Source organism: Lutjanus erythropterus, chromosome 22, assembly GCF_056507025.1.
Source record: "Lutjanus erythropterus isolate fLutEry1 chromosome 22, fLutEry1.hap2, whole genome shotgun sequence".
Classification (NCBI taxonomy): Eukaryota; Metazoa; Chordata; class Actinopteri; order Lutjaniformes; family Lutjanidae; genus Lutjanus; species Lutjanus erythropterus.
The window spans coordinates 18,555,950-18,575,660 of NC_139338.1; the positions used below are offsets into that span (position 1 = coordinate 18,555,950).

The window sequence follows — 19,711 nt, forward strand, 5'->3', positions numbered from 1 at the left end:
CAAGAACACATCCAAAAAGGACAGAGGCTGGACACAAGAGTTTACTGTTGTTGGACATGCTTAGGAAAGAGTGAGGAGAGAGAAAAGACAGGACAGGAAGAACGAGACAGAGGAGCAGAGACAGAAAGAAAGACAGACAGAAAGGGGTGGTCAGTTTTAGCTTATGTTTGTGGAGTCAAAACAAAAAAGCTGCGGCAGCCAAGCATGTCTACAAGCTGGTATACATGTCAAAAACAGCACAAAGAGAAAAAACTCACAAACGAGACCAGAGACTTTGAACCCATGCAGAGCGCGGCGCTACCTTGTGTTCAATGGTAGTAAACCTTTGAGTATAGCCCATGACACATTTCACAGAATCTAAAGGAGAATACGTGGGGAGTCAGTGGGATTCATTCTGTTCAGGCAACACATTGCCAGGTGGACACATTCTGCCAACAAACAAATATTGACATAGAAAGAAAAGGCTCCTCCCCAAGAGCACCTGAAAGAAAAGTTCAGAGTTTAGAGAGGAAGCACCCGCTGGGTCATAAATGTCACGTCCGAGAGACTTAAAGGAGTCCCACCTGAGACGGACATTGCATAATTTGTCAACATGACAAGGAAGAACATTGCATCTGCTGTTAATGTGTCTGGGAAAGTCCCACATGTTTACATTCAAGCGCACAATTCCATTAAGCTTTTTTCTTTTGACATCTGTTAGACATTTAAAATCCACTGCTGGTCAGAGTGCGTCCGCCTGGGAATATCTGGAAGAGAAAAGGTCGTTGTTAAAGAGCCACAACAGAGTCTTGTAAGAGGGAATACCATCGTCAAATGATCTGCTGTCGGTGTTGTGATCTTCCACACTGAATGGACGATTGGCGTGACTGTCAAGGCTGTCAGACCTTTTGAAACTCACCAACAAACTGTCATATCAGCTGCAGCTGCTCTTCCACTATAGGCTGCTATTGGAGCATCTCCTTTGCCACCCACTCTCTTAAAGGGATAGTTCGGATTACTTGAAGTGGGAGTCGTATAGCGTATTCAGCGATAGTCTGTGTATTGTCTACAGTAGATGCAGGTCGGTACACCCCCAAGAAAAGCAGATGTGGACCGGTTATGTATGTCAAAATGTCAGACACAGCATATCTTACTGGCTGTTATGCTACACTTATAGGCTATACTATCCTTTTGCTGAAGAATTTGAAAATGTAACAGTTGACAGGGCATAAAACCAGTGATCTGCTGATATTTACAAATCAAGATTCAATAGTCAATAAAACCAATAGAATAGCACAGCCATCATACAAAAAGAAAAACTGAAAAATTTAAACAAGGATTTGGAGAAACTTAGCTTAGCTACTGTGCTGGTGGGTCCTCTCTGCTGCTTCAAATTGGGGGTGTGCTGACCACCATCTACTGTAGCTAATACACCGACAACTTCAAACAGCCCCCACTTCAAATAATCTGAACTCTCTCTTTAACAGACTCCCAGAAAACAGCCGCAGCTGGAGAAGAAAAGGTCATTATTTCGCCACCGACTGACAACACATCCACTGACACTCAGATCCATTTGTCCTCACAGGAGGTCCATGTCATGGTTTGTCTCTATTTGTTTTAGACCGTGATCATGGGCGTATACTCAAAACATTTACCCGACTAGGGACTAGAGAGCTGCGACACAGACCCATGGGTGCTACAGGGGCACAGAGCAGACTGAGGCAGCTGCAGACAAACCTGGTCACTGTCAATCAATGCAAAATTCAAATTTGGTCATAATCGGAAATACACATCATCCCCCACCCACCCAGGTAAGAGTACAACCTTTCCATTTGTGAGACCAAAGCAGAAGCAGAACAGAAAACATGATGACACAGAGAAAAACACCTCGACACTAGAAGCGACCTGGTTACAGGGTACATATATATACAGCAGTGTTATCGAAGCAATATGGAAGATGTGGTATTTTTGGTCGTTTTTTGAAGAAAAACAGGGGTGGGGGGACATTAGGAGGAAGCATGAGAGAGTAAAAGTGTCAACGTTAGGTGAGAAGAAGAGTGGAGGAGGAAGATGTTAGAAGAACAGAAGAAATAAAAAAAGTCGTCATGCACTAGAGGAGAACACGCACTCACACCCCACAGTGGCAGAAGCGGTGTTGGCGGCAGTGGCAGTAGTGGTAGTAGTAGAAAAGGCTACATGTGTAGGGCTAGAAACATTGGTTACATCGTGCTGTTGTTGGCTGGAGTTGGAGGCCTGCCGCCTTAGAGCCCCCTGAAAGGAAGTTCCACTCTGGAACGCACTCACTACATCCATCTGCAAAGAATCAGACAGCGTGACAGGAGAAAAAAAAGCCCAGAGGAAATAAAACACAACACAGCCAGAGGAGAGAGAAAAGAGAGAAAAAATAAAGAAAAGGCACCAGTAACCATAGAAAAATCACTTGGAAATTGGATTTAGGCATTGTAGTTAAAAGAGAGAAGAAAAAAGGGAAGATTGGGTTTAAAGGCACTGATCGACTCCAAAATCTGACCTCACTTTCACTCTTTTCTCTGCAGAATCCTTCCATATTTCCAGCTATTAGCCATGCCAAATACTCTTTGAACATTCAGCTGTTCTAGCCATTCAGTCCAATTCACTTGCTTCTCATCAGTACCTTCAAACTAGTCGCGTTTTAGCAGGTCGATTCAGACCGAGTCAGAAAATAGGCATAGGAACCCGCTTTAGCTTAGAAGCAGAGAACAGAAAAATTAGAGGGAAGGGCTTTAGTTTTTAGGGCACAAGCCATTCTTTAAGAGTGCCGAGAGAAAGAACAAAACAGATTTTTAAGCTGGAGGAGCAATAGAGAGTTAAAGGGTTTATGGCTTTTGATTCCCTTGGTGATGTCGGGTGCAGTGTGTTCGGTGGTACACGTGAGGGTCTGCGGGTCGTTACCTGAGTCTGGATGCGATTGAGGCCTCGGAACCAGAGGATCTGGCCACGGCGGAGCTCCCGCTCGGCGTGGTCGATCTCGTCCATGTCCTCCAGCTCCTCCAGCTCCTCATCCGGTATCTCCTCCTTCTGGGTGCCGTGGCCGGCCGTTTTCAAGAATTTTAAGCGGCTGGTGGGTATTGAGGAGATTACCTGGAGGACATGAGGATTTACATGAGCGGCGCTGACGCTGATGTAATGTTATACTCCTGCTCTGAGCGGTGAAGTGACATTTCATTTCAAGGCAGAACAAGCATTAAGCAGCCACTGACCCTGAAAATTAGCCACCCTGAGAAAGGTGAGACAGTCAGTTTGACGTCATCTGGTTTGCTCAGTGTGCTCTCAGAGTCCATCCCACAGTCAATCTGAATGGAGTCATTAAAGGTGCAATATACAATTTCAGCTTCACTAGATGTCAGGAAACAACTACTTGCAATATAAAGATATGGAGGAGTCACATTCCCTTTGTGTGTGTTGTAATGCAAGCTTCTCTGTTTATCTGGTCTGACCGCACATGCATGTTACTGCATGTGAGTCTCGCTCTGCCTTTACCGTGTCTGTTTTCAACATGGTGGCCTGGCGAATAAGTTCCTCATATTACAGCTGCATAGTATGCCTAAATATGTTTCTGAAAACACTTTAGGTGAGAAGTGGGTAATGCAGTATCAGAATCTTGATCATATTTGAGCAACACTGCTTTGTTTTACAGTTTGCACTAAAATATGACTCATTTTAAACAAGAAACAGACAATTAGCAACATAATCTTGACTTGCTTGTTGCAGAGAGTACAGTCGCATTACACTTAACTGATAACTTTTGGTTGCATTCATACCATCTTATTTAAAAGGAGAGGACAGCAACACCTCAGCACTCAGAGTCCAGCTCTGCTCCTAAAGCCTGCACCTTGGTTAACAAAGAGACCTTTCTTTGGGAACAATCTCTGGTTTGGAACCACTAATCTTGGTCCTTCTACAACACAGCCACCCTCTCAGCTCTACAACTCTTTGAACTTCCAAGCACTCAGAGCAGCCCTGTTTACTTGTGACTTGTCAGAGAAGGTTGGTGATGTCGTTCTTTTTGAACTGATGAGAGTGGATAATGAATGTGCGCTGCTCTGTAGGATGAGTGTGGGCAGTGAGAGCAAACAAGCATTACATCAAACATTCATTATGACTCTCTGCCTTTGTCAGCAGCAGTGGTGAGGAACCCTTAATCTCTCACTGTGAAAAACTACAGACAGACGATTGTTTTTAACTACCAATAGCATCAAACTCAAATAATATACTCCACAGAAATCAATGCTAAGATGGGATGATTATACAAAGTAAAATAAATTAAAAAATAGCTTAAAATTCAAATAAATAACATTGTAACTACACCATCTGCTTTGCTCAAATTTGATTTAATATTCATTTTGAGTGTGGGAGTTTACCCATCTCTTCACAGCAATGGAACATACTGTGCTGTTCCACCACTTTGCCATCATTTAACACCCACTGAGCCAACTTCAACACCGGGGGGCAGTGTCCCACCATGTTTTTCTATCAGGCCGACTGAAGGTGAAGCTCAGCTGTATAGTCATATCATACCTGTCCCCATAGTAGAGAGCCGAAGCCTAAGAAAGTGCACCATAGCCACTGGTCGATGGTCAGAGCCACGCAGCTGAACGGCTTCCCTCCAAACTGCACTATGACAATCTGGAACAGCAGGAAGAAGAGGCGGAATAAATTAGAGAGCAAACTTTTAGATTTAACATTTGCAGCTTTGCAAGTGTTGTGGAATTATCATGTTTTTTCATGTATGAGTCACCAAATATATTCACAAAAACCCAACAAGTTAGCCGCAGAGCCTCCAGTCTACTTTACCTGGATGATGAAGGTACCAAAGACAATACTACAGAAGATAAGGTTGTTGAAGATGCCTTCAAAGACATTCCTTTCACCGTGGATCTTGCGGGCGTTGATCTCGTTGAAAAGCTGCATCATTACAAAGGTGTTGAAGACGATAGTGTAGTGTTCAGAAGGCGGGGCGTGGAGGGGTGCATTCCTGCCGCTGTCAATGTCAAATAATTTCTCTCCTGCAGGAGCAGTCGGAGCAAATTTGTTAAAATAATTGGATGGATTTATCCTTGATAAACACAAAAAGTCCACTGGCTATATACAAATCCCAATTCCAAGAAAGTTGGGATACTGTGAAAAATGAAAATAAAAATGGAATTCAATAAAAATGGAATTCAATGATGTGCAAATCCTTTTCAATCTCTGTTCAGTTGAAAACGCACAAAGACAATATATTTAATGTTCAAACTGATACTTTGTTTTTTGTAGACATACACTGATTTTGATTTTGATGCCTGCAACATGTTCTGAAAAAATGGGGCAACAAAAACAAAAGTGGCAACAAAAGAAATCAAGAAAATGGAAATCGGGGACATTTTGTACTTTGGCTAAAAAGGGGCAAAGAACAACCAGATTGTTACCAGTTAAAAAGCCAGTGATCTGTGATGGTGTGGGGGTGTGTTAGTGGCATCATGGGTAACTGTTAGGGATGATAACTATCAATCAATATCAAATAAATGGTCATTAAGAATTTGGTCAGCAAGTAAAATTTAATCAATTAATTATCGGATAAAGATCTGAAATATAACAGATTATTTACATGAGCATGAGCCACATCAGATTCATTCGGCATGTGTTACAGCAGCATGGCTATCTAATGATGTAGGCACTAGTTCAGGTACTAGACCGGCGTGCTTGCAGTCCAGATTTGTCTCCCATTGAAAATGTGCAATGCATTATGTAACAAAAAAAATAGGACAATGGGAACCCAGATTGTTGAGCACTTTAAGTTGTATGTCAAGAAAGAATGAGAAAGAATTTCCTCAGTTGACAAATGCTTAACAAATACTGTTAAAAGAAAACTGTCTTTAGTTTACACTGTATTTAACTAGATTGCAAAGGATAATAAGGATTTGCAAATAACTGCATTCAGTTTTTATTTATCTTTTTTCACAAAGTCGCAAATTTTTCAGAAGTGAGGTTTATAGTTTTCTAGTTCCTTACCAGCAAAGAGCAGAGTAAAGATGATGATTAGCTGGTACACTCCCTGACCCAAGATGTTCTTCATCATGGTGCGGGAGATGAGAGGCTTGTTGCGGCCATATGGCTTCCTTAGCAGCAGGGCTTCTGTGGGGGGTTCTGTGGCCAGGGCGAGTGAAGCAAAGGTGTCCATGATGAGGTTGACCCACAACATCTGTACGGCTTTCAGTGGAGAGTCCTGGAGGGAGAGCGGTACCAAATTAGGTTGAGAAGAGAAAAATAACTCTGCAACAAAATTCACATCACTGTCACACAAACTGTAATATCTCAAGGAAAACTAGACTTGACATTCGATATAATTTGACTGAACCAAAATCTGACCTCTTTCACAGGTGCTTGTAATTTCTAATGCACGAGGAAATTCAGTGAGTACACCATTTTATAAATAGAATACAGCAAAGCCAGTTTGAAGATGCCCAGTGCAAATCTTCAGAATTCTATCAGACCCAGTGTTTCTCCTCTTTTACTGCTGGATCTCCACAAGATAGGGAGAAGTGAAAACAATTTTCAAGTTTTTTTTAATCAAAAAAAGCTTCACACATTGGAGGTAAAGCTCTAGTTATTTCAGTCTGTCACTGCCAGCTGCACCAATTCCATTCCTGAGTCAGAAGTGTGAACTACTAAATAAAACTTTTCACAGTTTAACCATCTTCACACTGACCAATGCCTTTTTAAATCAACATGAAACAGACTCCGCTGGCTCTAACCTGTGTGATGCAGGCTCCTGTGAATGCTACGATAACGGCCACCACGTTGACAGTGAGCTGAAACTGGAGGAACTTGGAGATGCTGTCGTAGACGTTGCGTCCCCACATGACGGCTTTGACGATGCTGGAAAAGTTGTCGTCGGTCAGGATGATGTCAGATGCCTCTTTGGCTACGTCTGTGCCGGCAATACCCTGGAGAGGAAAACCATGAACATGATCAAGAATCTGTCTGCATCTGAGCTATAAGGAATGAGCTAATTGGGCCTCATACTATACTTTTTTTTTTTTAAAAATCAGGAAAAATCGTGCTCTTTTCAGCCAGTAAAAACTACATGGGTTAAATATTGGTGACATTTAAGTTTCTGTGGGTGCGTCATCACATCAACAGTTATTATGCATTTGAAAACAACAAATTGAAGGATTTATGAGTGTATGTAGAGCAGACTGATCTTAAAAGTGATTCCAAGACTATATATGGGACTTCAGGAGGTTAAATTAGTAACTAGCACATATATAAAACAAAAATGGGAAAAGAAAACAGTTGCATTCCAGAGAAAGTCAAAATATTTGCTCCCAAGAGGAAAATCACTGCCACTTGTTTTGGTCTTTTTGGTACAGGATTTACAGAGAATTAGTGACTATATTTGGGACAAAAAATAGTTTTATTTGGGGCGAACTCCTTTTTGTGTTCTTATATTCAACATCTTTCAACATCAAAAATAAACACTTGCTTGGATTTCTGAGTGTAGCTGCTAGAAAAGCAATTACAAGGACATGGCTTCAGCCACAAACTCCATCTATAGAGGGCTGGTACAATACAATTCATGAAACCTTTTAAATGGAAAGAATTGCCTTCTCCATTACCCTTCAGGAAAATAACTTTGAGGACATATGGGAGTCATAGAGGCATCTGCATCTGATCACAACATGTTTCAGAAAATGTCAGCAAAACATGTTTTGTATGTATAAAATGACACATTTTTATGACTAGATATCTATTCTGATAGTAAACATGGAAGAAACTCACCATAGCAAAGCCAACATCAGCTTTCTTTAAGGCAGGACCATCGTTGGTACCGTCTCCTGTCACTGCTACTACTTGTCTCTGTTCTACCACTGTGCTGTCAATAATACCTGCAAAAGTAAAACACCAATACTTTAATGAGACCTTGAGGCCTAAAAACAACAAACTAGTGACAATAAAACATTTTTTCAAAGATTTTTACCCAAACCAGAAAAACAGAACTACCTTTCACTAAGGTGTGTTTGTCTGTGGGGGAAGAGCGAGCCAGTACTCGTAGTTTGGGCCAGATCTTGTCAATGCGTTCTTGTTCAATCTAGAAACATGAGACAAAACCCTAATAGAATCCCAACAGTACATGTTTTAACAGTCTCTGAGGTTTCAGTATTTTGCTGCGGCCCACCTCTCCTTTCTCATTGCGTATCCGTCGGTTGAACTCTTTTCCCTCTAGGCAGATGAAGTCGTCTCCTGGCTGCAGGATGCCGCACTTTGTGGCGATGGCTCGAGCTGTGTTTATGTTGTCCCCAGTCACCATCCGCACCGTGATGCCAGCACGCTGGCATTTCCTGATCGCATCTGGGACCTGAGGGAAAACGGAAACACAAAGAAGGAAATAAATTTTAATTTTGCATATGACAGGGGATATTAAAATTAGGTTTTTGTATTTCTACACTGAATCATATCCTGCCCCATTTCATGAAGTGGTGATTAGTAACATCTAACTCCGCAGCTCTGCCCAGCTTTTATCTACTTGTTTTGTTGTTTTTTTAATCGACCTGTTTTTGTTTGGGTTCAGATTCATATACAGGCTGTTTGGTGGAGTGTACCTGCTCTAATCAATCCAGTTCCAAAACAAAAACCCCACCCTTTCCAGCAAACAATTTGGGTGTTTGTTACCTGCCCAGTACAAAATGAGTGATGAGTGAATGATTTAGCAAGCTAATGACCCTACTGCATTTCTTTTCACTTAACATTCATTAAGTTATGGAACCACCCCTCCCTCAAAAGCCTCAATAACACAACTCCTCTCCTGCATTTATTTATTATGTATTATGCATTTATGTATGCTTGTGCCAAAGTGGAGCCACTCCTCATGTTTAAAAAATGGCTGACACAGCATCTCCCGTCATCCAGCTTTCTTGCTTAACTCAAAAAGCTTGGCCAACAGTCCAGTAGAAAGAGCTAAACCATTAAGCTGCCAGTATCTTTCTTCAGAACTGCTTGTCAGACCAATAGCTTCGGAGGCTTTTCAGGGGTTGTGTACAAACATTTCTGTAAAATCTGACATTCACACACTCATTTCATGTTATTGATCAGCTGTGCAGAGGTGAGAAAGAAGCCAGGGTTTGAGCATCTCTCTCTAGCTCTTTTTTTTGGTTTTCTATTTCTGTCACAGAGTCCAACACTGAATGTCTTCAAAAGAGAGAGGGTCTGAAAATCTGGCTTTTCACGCTGCCTTCAAGTGTGGCTCTTCAGACCAGTTTCAAACACTTTAGCCTTCTGACATGGTCTGACGATAAACTGTATGTGCTACTTTTTGAGCATAACCTGACCCCTGGGCTGCAGATGCGAGCACAACACATGGAGCTGATAAAGACGACAGCACAGGCCTAAAATCAAGTGGCACAGAGCTACTTGACTTTGTAATTTGTGCAGCTGAAAAAGCTGTCAATTCCACTGTGACTCAGCAGTTTGTCCTGTAATCGGATTTATCTTAAGGGGATACCCCTCCTCCAAATATCATTTCAAGTGTTTATTATATGTTGCTCTCTACAAAGCCACCAGAATTCACTAGCAAAAACGTTCATTATATCTTACAGTCCACAGAAGTTGCTGGTCTGACGCAGTCTTAATCTGCAAGTTTGTTTGTTATTGTCTGACTTATGCATTTTAAGGGGTTAGCAAAGACAAACTAACTGATTGAAGCAGTGGTAGATCAGCAACTCCCATATCCTGTGAGGTAAAATTACTCATTTTGTCAAAGTAGTCTGATTGCTTTGGATGGTGATATTTGGCTTATACAATGGCAGCTTCCTGTCAGAAACGGTAATATGTCTTACTGGCAGTAGCCACTACCTAAGTGGTGGCTAATGGAGAGCCAAGTAAAAAAATAAAATAAATAATTAAGGTAAAGCAGTGAAAACATTCTCAATACAGCATACACTTTAAAAAAGGGCCCATTTAGCTGCTGACCCTGTCCACAGCAGTGCAATGCTTGACTTCCTACACCTGTACCTTCAGTGAACACACAAGCAATTCTATTTATGAAATTAAGTTCTTTATACCTTTTACCATTTAAACAATGACTCTGATTAAACGCCATGCTGATATGCGTCCGTGCATGTGCATCAACTCACCTCGGGTCTCACAGGGTCTTCGATTCCCACAACACAGATGCAGGTCAGTCCAGTGAGGATATCATTTTCACTGTCCCAGTCAGGCTCACCCTCAGAGGCAGGAAAGTCTCTGTATGCAAGGCAGATGGTCCTTAGGCCCTCTGAGGCCATGGGCTCGATCACTTTCTTAACCATGTCGTCTCTGTCCCGTGGGCGGAACACCTTGGACTCTCCATTTGCCGTCAGGATTTTATAGCACCTGGAAGGAGAAAAGAGGACATATCAATATAGAAGTGAAGAGAAGAGTGTAAAAAGAAAAAGGAAGATGGGAATTAAGAGATGTAGTTGAGGAATGTGGATAAAGGAGGCGACAAAGGGTTATGAGCAGAGGAGAAAACAAAGCATTTGGATGGTGAGCTGCAGTAGTAAGGAGTCATACTAAGCCCTCTGTGGGTTAAAAAGAAGCCTGCTTGGTTAAGAGGCTTACAGAGTTGTTACCGGCTCATTTTCTCAGCGCCTGTTTTTAAGTCGCAAAGTAAAGGGCTTGGGTGGGATGCACTTGAACTTCTTAGCTGCTTAAGCCATTACACATATAATTTACTGCAGTCTGTCCAGCTGGAACATGTGAAAAATCTACAGACTAACCTTTTATTAGGTGGAATAATTTATGTGAAAACACAGATAAAAAGATAAATCACACAATTAAATATAATAAGAGCTTTCTTACTTTTTTAGGAGGATTTCTGAGGCCCCTTTGCTGAACATGCGGTAGCTGCCATCAGCCATCTTCAACACAGTGCTCATAGACTTGCGGACTGAGTTGAAGGTGTAGACTTTGTAGAGTTTCTCTTCAGGGATCTCGACGCGAATAGCCTGGTAGTCGCGCTTCAGGTCATTAGAAAAGCCAAGCAAGGCACATTCGGTCTTGTTGCCCACCTGCCGTGGCAGGCCGCCTTCTTTCTCTGGAGGCTGATGGAAAAGGTGGAAAAACAGTAGGGATGGTTATATTCATGCAGATAACAAGTGTATTTTCAGGGCTTCTGCAGGTCTCAACATGTTCAATTTCGGACCTGAATGTAATTTAATACCTATTCCATGTCCATACTGGCAAAAAAATCAGTGTTAGTTTCATTTTGTAGTCGTTACAGTGTGATCCATACAATTATTTTACAACATTTAAAAGCAAGATGAGTTAAATGAGTTAAATCCAACTTAAAAAATGAATAATGTCTAATGATGTTCTAATGTAGATATTTTTAGCCTGAGTTGCAGAGTTTTGGAGTTATCAGCCATAAAGATGTCTGCCTTCTATCCAGTATTATGAGACTAAATGCACACTTCTTATGGTGCTCAAAGCAACAAAATAATATACTGTGGAATCTACTTTCTTTTTACAGTAGAATCTACCCAAACTACTAGAAATAAAGTAGTTCCTACATTAAATTGCTCGCAACAAGGTCTGTAGGTTTGCTTTGAGCACAACAAGCTGAGCGCCATCTAGTTCCATTATATTGGAGAGAAGACAGATATCTCTACAACCAATATCTCCAAAACTCTTCAACTCACACCAAAGCTGTCCAAATTAATAAATAGCATTACAGGTAGGAGGAAAAATCAGCTTTTTGTATTTTGGGTTGAATTTTCCCTATATGACCTAAAATCGAGATGGATTTTAGACTTGTTTAAGACACTGCACAAATGCTGATTTTAGAGCCACATTGCTTTCCTCAGGCTCACCATGATCTTAGTGGTGTAGGCGCAGTTGACTGCGATGCCCAGAATTAGGATGTCTAAAGTGGAGGTGGGGATGTTCTCTGGTTCGGGGACCTTCTTGTAGTGCTTCTCAGCGATGTAGGCCTGCACCACCGTCATGCGGTTCATGGTGAGCGTACCAGTCTTGTCAGAGCAGATGGCGGTGGCGTTGCCCATCGTCTCACAGGCGTCCAAATGACGCACCAAGTTGTTGTCTTTCATCATTTTCTGTGGGAAGATAAAACAATATATCAATGCCAACTACATTCAGGCTTTAATTATTTTTATTTTCTCTGAACATGATTTTAACTTCAGGGTTTCCTTTCTTCATCAAATTGAAAACCCAAACAAACAACAAAATCTCATGTTTCCAAACGTGTCACCTGCCTGTAAGTAGACCTGACATCCTATAAAACATTTCTAATCAATATAAAACAATAACTAAAACAATTACTAAACAAATAACTTACAGTCATATAACATTAAATAACATTTCAACGAGGACTGACAGATCACACTAAGTGTAGCCACAAGTACAGAGAGGCAAGTGGAGGCGTCTTCATTTTGGGCCAAAGGCAAAAGCAAGTAAGCTCTCTCCAACTTATTTTCTTTCTCTAAAAAGTGAACTATTGAATCAGATAAAGATTTATTATGAAAGTAAAGCACTTACAACTTCAAGCAGTTTCCAGCACCTCTCAAAGTGTTTTCAGGGTTTTCGAGCATACAAAAGAACCCTGTAATTTGCAGCTTAGTGGTTCTCAAACTATTTTCAATAATGTAAACACTCCTTTGAAATATTTTCTCAGCCAAGTACCCCCTGACCAGCACAAAATATTTTTGATAGAAAACAAATATAGAGGTACAATACAGTGCTGTGCCATCAGTAGTAGTAACAGTTGGGACTGTTTGTTGGCTCTGTTTTTGCTTTCTTTCTTTTCAGATGCATTACTGCTACATTTCAGTGACAGTTAATTGATATTCATCTATCATTCAACACCAAAACTGGCGTCCTGCTCACAGTGAATGTAACTGCATTTGTTGCCTTCTTCTTCTGTACGGAACAGTAGCTGACAATTTTTGGCAGTTAACAATTGCATTAAAGTAGGAATACTGAATATAAAATGTGGTTTCACTGAACTTAAATTTTTATTTAAGTTACTATAAGTTATAGTTATTAACAATATTTTTCAAATTAACATTTTTAAGAAAATCTCACATACCCTCTGTGGTACTCCATAGTGTTATGTAGTAACCTCATTTAAGAAACACTGCTGTTTAAAGGCTACAAGATTTAAATTAATAGCTCCTTGATTGGATAAAGCCCTCTGTTGGCTAACCGCTTCAGCACAGGGGATCATAGCTTGGCTTTAGGGTATCAGTTAGCAAAGTCTCCTTGTCTTAACAGCCTGGCTTGCTAGTTTTAATAGGCTAATGTGTAAGCTGGTCAGCACTGGACACAGGTCAGTTGGCCGGGAGGACTTTACCTTAACGGAGTATGCCAGGGAGATTGTTACAGCGAGGGGCAGGCCTTCGGGAACAGCCACCACCAGAACAGTGACGCCAATGATGAAGAATTTGACAAAGAACTGAATGTAAATGGGCGTGCAGTCCTTGACCCAGGGCAGATTTTGGATCCAGAAGGTGTCGACTACAAACAGCACCACCAGGATGATGACAGTGATGGCTGACATGACCAGACCTGAGGGGAACGGGAGAAAATAAAATGACAGTGAATGAAGGGATACAAGAAGACAAGCACATAAAATTACCATGTTTTGCTCTCTGTGGCATTCAGCTGCACCAGAATCAAGTGTTCTTCTCCCGACTCTCACCTGCTTTGCCAATCTGTACAGCTAGTTTGGTCAGTTTGCCCTGGAGAACAGACTTCTCTTTCTTTGGCAGGTTGGCTTTCTTCTTCTCCTCTGCATCAGCTCCCTCATCACTGTTCAGAGGCTGCATTTCCATGGCAGCACCATCCTGTGCTTTAGCTGCAGAAGAGAACAAGGAAAAGCTGCTGAATGAAACCACCTGACAGTTACACTCAAATGATGCGCCCAAATTTAATGTACACAATTTGATTTTTATACAAAAGCAATACTGGGTTCAATGTCTCCAGGATTCCTGCGCATTTTCCATTTCAAAATTTTACTAGACTGGATTTTTCAGACCAAATTTGACTTCTTTTACAAATAACTAGAAGTTTATTATGTAAATGAACATGTATGGTACATTCAGACTAAGTATGATATTATATTGACAAATAAATGCCAGAAGATTGTAGCTCATACTGCAGCTCAAACAAAACAATTACTTCTATGCAGAAAGTTAGATGACATTCTTGTGTTAAACAATCTCTGCACAGAGAGGAAGTAAACTAACCAGTAACATATTGAATAAATATTATATGATTAATTTCCTGCCATATCTTTTAGTCTCTTTCCTAAATAAGATCTGAAAGTGAATTGAAAAAAGTTGATTGTTCAGACCTGGAAATTACTAACATCAAGTTCCATACTAGCCCAAGGCATCTTCAAACAGATTCCAGGATTTACGAAAAGAGCACACATGGATTTCTGATCAAACCAGTCGAGCAGTTGTAACAAATCAGCATAAGCCAAAGAACACACAAGAGCTTCATTCCTCAATCAAATGAAGCCTATTCAGATTTGCCTATTTGCTTACATTTGCAAGACCTGAAATAAAACGCGTTACTGTTACACCAGTGAGGGAATGTGGTCCAACAACATGTGAACTCTATTTCATTCAAATAATTTCACCCTTTATCATTTTCATTTTCTATATTTCCTGTTATGGCTGTGTTAAGAACAGGTGGATGTTTTTGTTTTTAAATACCTGACTAAACATTGGTGAGAGAATGCCTTTCCCATCTACAAGTAACAAAATAAAGGAAGTTGATTCTAGGTTCTCACAGACATGAATAAAATTTCCAATGATAATTCACCCAACTGTCCTATATGTAAAACTACAGAAGATCATTTATGCATCTGTTTTGGCCATGTGATCTGTTGAAAAGTTTCTGGATTCTGATTCAACCATTCACTTAGTCAGTTTTGGAAACAGAATTTGATTTAAACCCTTGTTTCTATTTATTGTATTGTATTTTATTTTTTATTTCTAACATATTTTGCAAGGAAGGGCAGATTTTTATTTTGGTTGTTCCTGGACCAAATACTTATTTTTTCACCATTAGAAAGATCAACCATAGAAAAGAACAATTAAGGATACATTTCAAGAACTTTTGTGTCCATAAATTTCTTATTTTTAAAACTTATTTTGAAACAGATCAGTGACAGAAGTGGATATTTTCTGGCCTGGAAATATTAAGTTATTGTTACATAAAATTCTGCTACTGTCTCTGTTTTTGCTTTGTTTTTAGTGCAGTGTCAAAAAACATAGTAAGTATACTTTTTTGGTTTGTTTATTTGTTCTTTTGCTTGCTCATCTGTCTGATTTGTTTATTTATTCGTAGTAAGGGGATGGGGATAAGAGGCAACTCTGTGTACTCTATTATTCATGTTTACCCATTGATGCTGGTTATGGTACACTCTTCAGATATAAAAAGAGGTTATGGAAAAAAGAACAAGTAGTTCAACAACAGGTTTGGACTAGATTTTTCCCTTGAAGTTATTTGATTATCTGATTTAGCAGGTAACAAGCCACAACAAGTCCCGTCAGAACGCTGTAGTTCAAGTATAACAGAGATTAAATGAAAAGTCACTTCCAAGAGAAGAGATGTCATGTCACTCAAAACTTTAGCATGCTATTCTTGCTTCCCTTTTTTCCATGGAACTTGGGAAATGTCAGTGTAATTATGTTTGCAGTGATCTGACTGCACAGTTAATTAGCTGAAAGATTTGGAGGTGTAATTACCACACTCCCACCTAGAGATTTAAAGAACAGGTTAACCAGCTGGTAGCACTGGGATCCGCCTGAGGAATCACCTCTTCCTTCGACAGCAACCGTGGCAGTTGTTGTGGCCAGTTAAATTCCCATAAATCTCTTTCATCTCTTCCTCCAGCATCCCTCAGGAGGACCACCCTCCCTCGCGTGCAGGACTGACGGGAATCCCAAACCCACATCTAAACCAGGTAACCTTGGAGACGGCAAAGCCTCTAATGGCAAAGGAGGGGAGGAGAGGCGGCTGGCTGGCCAGCCAGCAGGGGCTGGTCTCTGTTGTGTCACTCAGCGAGATAAAATCATTAGCTCTGCTGGGCACCGAATCTACTGCTGCTGCAGGACAACCGACATATTTTCCATCTTTTGCTTACTGTCATTTTTGCTGATATTATTGCCATGAATGCACTATTTGGGTGCCTCGTGTAATTTCAGGAGCTTTACTTTTTTAGAAACAATGTCAAGAACTATATTTACTCCAGTATGGGCAGTAGCATTGCATTGTGTGTGAATGTATGTAGCAGGAAGAGGAGGGGCATTAGAACTGGGCTACTGCAGCTGCTGAGGACTGTGGCTTGTTCTGCACTTACATGGCCTGTGTAATCTCAGTCTAAAGGATTACTGTTGATTCCTGGCAGGCAGAGGGAATCTGTGCACCAGGGACTAGCGCCAGGGTTGTGGTCACAGACCCAAGCACTACTGATCATAGTGTCCCAGCAGGACTACGAGCTGCCCGGCTAGCTGGCTGAATTACCTCTAAAACAGCCTCATTATCATTGTTGTCAGTGTGAAATTGCACCGCTGCAGAGTCTTATAGTTTGACTCTGAATAGTCCAGATTGGGACATCAATAAGAATCAAATTGTGGGGGCCTGAGGGACAGTTGCAGAGAGAGATGGGTGGGAAAGCAGATGTTCTGGCCCCAGAATTGTTGCATGGCTTTAATCTCCTCACCACTAATCGCTATAACTGGATTCAGTAGCACCTGCTGCTCAAAGCGCAATGTGCCAGGGAAGGACGAGAAAAGAGGAGATAGAGACAGACGGGAGGGCCAGACAGTACAATGGATGGGGAAGAACAACCCGTGCTAAGTATAGACTGACATAGGGTCATGCAAAAATATGCAACTCTCTCATTACTTGCATAAAACCACTGCAGGCAATTATTAACAATTCGGGGCTTTAACCTACATCCAGTGCTCTTAAACAGGGAGGGAGAAACTGATGAAGTTAAGACTAATACATAAAGGTAGGTGCTAAGCTGTAAGGCAATTATAGGTGTGTGTGTGTGTGTGTGTGTGTGTGTGTGTGTGTGCGCAACAACTTACCTTTCTTACGATTTTCTACAGATCCATCCTGCTTCTTGTCTGTGGAAAAATACAAAATGGTGTCAGCAGTGCTCCATGTAGTAGTAGGCAAGACAAAGCAACTGTACTATGAACCAGTTTCAAAATTAAACCTGTAACCCTTAATCAATTATAAATTAATTACCAACCAGTTTGATAATTGACTGATACAAGAGTTAGTCCCAACATTACAGTTTCCAATTTCTCATAAAAAGAAGTAAAACTTAGCCACTGAGAGCTGCAATGATGAGTTCATTAATTGATTATTTAACAGAAAAGCACTCCCTATCATTTTCATTATCACTTAATCTGTTGATCCTTTCCTTGATAAATCGAGGTTAATTGGTTCATAAATTGGTGTAAAATTCCCAAAGCCTAATGTGATGTGCTCACGTTTTGTTTTGCCCGCAAACCACAGATAGCTTACTGTCACATTTGAGAAGTAGAAATCAGAGAATTTGTACTTTTTTTATTGATTAGCAAAATAGCTGTCAATTGTTTATTCAGCAGTTAAAAAACTGATTAATCTCTCATAGTTGCAGCTCTATCTGCAGCTATTTTGATAATCAAACAAGTGCTTTAGTCATAAAGCTTCTCAAGTTTCAGTCAGTTTAAACAAGACATGGGCAACTATTAAGGGCATTTTACACCATTTTATGACATTTTAAAGGGCAGAAGTTTTCAGAGTGGGATAAGGCCCTCCCCAGGGCAGTCATATAACATAATCATGATGATATCCATGGGGGGCCCACAGTCTCAGACTTTCAAAACCACTGTTACAGATTAATTGATTAATTGCTAAATATGATAATTAGTTGCAGTCCTTTCTGTATGTAACTGCAGAACCTCCTACAGCTCAGCCATGAGCTCCTGAGGAAGCATCCTGAACTTGCTTAAGTAGCAGTTAACCTGCGTTCTTAGTGTGCATGCATCTCTGCTACCAAGTCAACAACGTTTTTCTGCATAGGCTCAGCCCTTTCTGTCTTCAAATTATAAAAAAAAGCCTGAATGGAAGATGATGGAATATTTCTGTGAGATGCAAAACTGTTGGTAGAAAATAAAACTGTCTGCACAAACATGTCCACCTGCTGTGCAGACTGATCAATACCAACAGAAACAGGGGAAGGAAAATAAACTGTGAGGATACTAACTTTTTCTCTGTTTCTTCTTTTCCTCCTTTTCCCTTTTCTTTTCCTCTTCGTCATCGTCGTCATCCTCGGCACTCCCAAGTAAAGTGAAGATAATTCCAGTTTGCGAGTTGACACCCACGGCAGTGACCACCATTTTCCCTGAGCCTTCCATTACATGGGTGCCTTTGGACAGAGGAGGAAAATAAGACATCAGTCAATAAGGGAGGGAGGGAAAGGGCATGGACAGTATCTGACTGAATGATGTTTCCAAGATTACATACACCACAATCTGTAGCTTTAACTCTGACCAAAAATACATTTCCAACACATTTGTTGCTTTGACTTTTTCATTTTGGTGCAGGCTAGCATGATAGATTCCTTTGCTTACTGAGTAGGTAGTTTAGCCAGGCTTTCAAGTGGCATGTTCAGCTACACACAAGGAGGACAAAAAACAGTAAATACAGGTTTTCAAATGGAGGCAATAAATAAAAAAGGAATTGTGCACTTGCAAGTAAAAAGAGAAAGAAACACTGAGACACTGCAAATACCCTCCAAAGCTTTAATCAACAGCCTTTAATCAAAAGCCAATTGTCAGACCGGGTGAATTAATGGAAATCTGAGAGGCTGCAACAGGGTTTAACATCTCTGGGTCTCCCAGGACACGGGCAAATCTTGCTGATTTGAAGAGAAAAAGCAAACAGCGGAAGAGAGAGCGACTGAAAAGAGCTAAGAAGTGGAAAGTTTCTAAAAGTTCTCTCATGCCTGTGTTAATTAGACGATGCTTTCCCTTTCATTCGTGAGCGTGATGGCAGAAGGGATACAGCCTGTGCTGAGGGAAATCAAAAAGCAGTAGTGAAGCTGTGTATACACACACACACGCAGAGCACACTCCTTTCTGCTGGAGGTATGCCAGCACAGAGCCAGATGAACTAAACAAGAAGTGTTTCTCCAGATTCCCTACACACTTCATATGGGCAACAGAGCGGTGAAGACAGAGCGATCTGACAACACAAACACAAAGTTGAAGGGGCTTTGTGCGCATGGAGTGGACTCTCTACACAGCAAAAAACTCACACTATTACAGCTTCACATCTGGGCAGTGTTGGATGGCTGATAATTGATTACACTGAGCAGTAGGATGGGGACCCCAATTCATTTTCAATTTCTAATCCAGCTTGTCACTAAACCTATGCAAATTAACACAACAACACCGGATACACAGAGAGACTTGTCTTTAAAAGCCAAGGTAAATTATCATTAAAACAGGGGTTGTGCATGACACTGAATAGTGATGAATTCTTTGGGCTATTTTCAATCTGCAGCTGCAATAGCTCATTTGTGAATTATCAAAATTTAATAAAAGAAATTAAAGTAGTGGTTTCACCCATTTTTAGTAGGCCTAGCAATAAAACAATAATTCTATGTGTCTACAATGGATACTTCACCAATAGAAATAAGACA

At 40.8% G+C, this 19,711-nt stretch overlaps 1 protein-coding gene and 1 long non-coding RNA gene across 6 annotated transcripts in view; one reads left to right on the plus strand and one right to left on the minus strand.

The window, feature by feature from the left end:
• Window positions 1-19,547, plus strand: part of LOC146306844 (uncharacterized) — a 26,706-nt gene extending 7,159 nt beyond the window's left edge. The window contains exons 2-3 of the long non-coding RNA XR_014768951.1: window positions 15,901-15,970; window positions 18,351-19,547. This is a non-coding gene — a long non-coding RNA (uncharacterized LOC146306844). The remainder of the gene's footprint in view (window positions 1-15,900; window positions 15,971-18,350) is intronic.
• The window catches only part of atp2b1a (ATPase plasma membrane Ca2+ transporting 1a), a 54,399-nt gene that overhangs the window by 4,296 nt on the left and 30,392 nt on the right, over window positions 1-19,711 (minus strand). For 2 of the 5 annotated variants that reach the window (XM_084710573.1, XM_084710575.1), the window contains exons 6-21: window positions 18,272-18,433; window positions 17,103-17,141; window positions 13,694-13,849; window positions 13,346-13,560; window positions 11,847-12,089; window positions 10,837-11,078; window positions 10,131-10,368; window positions 8,177-8,356; window positions 8,002-8,089; window positions 7,780-7,886; window positions 6,753-6,944; window positions 6,010-6,223; window positions 4,813-5,024; window positions 4,537-4,644; window positions 2,911-3,099; window positions 2,203-2,292 (exon numbers count right to left, since the gene is read on the minus strand). In XM_084710573.1, the coding sequence (XP_084566699.1) occupies window positions 2,203-2,292; window positions 2,911-3,099; window positions 4,537-4,644; window positions 4,813-5,024; window positions 6,010-6,223; window positions 6,753-6,944; window positions 7,780-7,886; window positions 8,002-8,089; window positions 8,177-8,356; window positions 10,131-10,368; window positions 10,837-11,078; window positions 11,847-12,089; window positions 13,346-13,560; window positions 13,694-13,849; window positions 17,103-17,141; window positions 18,272-18,433 (2,675 nt within the window). Of the gene's footprint in view, window positions 1-301; window positions 358-2,111; window positions 2,293-2,910; window positions 3,100-4,536; window positions 4,645-4,812; window positions 5,025-6,009; window positions 6,224-6,752; window positions 6,945-7,779; window positions 7,887-8,001; window positions 8,090-8,176; window positions 8,357-10,130; window positions 10,369-10,836; window positions 11,079-11,846; window positions 12,090-13,345; window positions 13,561-13,693; window positions 13,850-17,102; window positions 17,142-18,271; window positions 18,434-19,711 lie in introns of all 5 variants that reach the window. The other 3 variants (XM_084710577.1, XM_084710578.1, XM_084710576.1) reach the window with 3 other exon arrangements.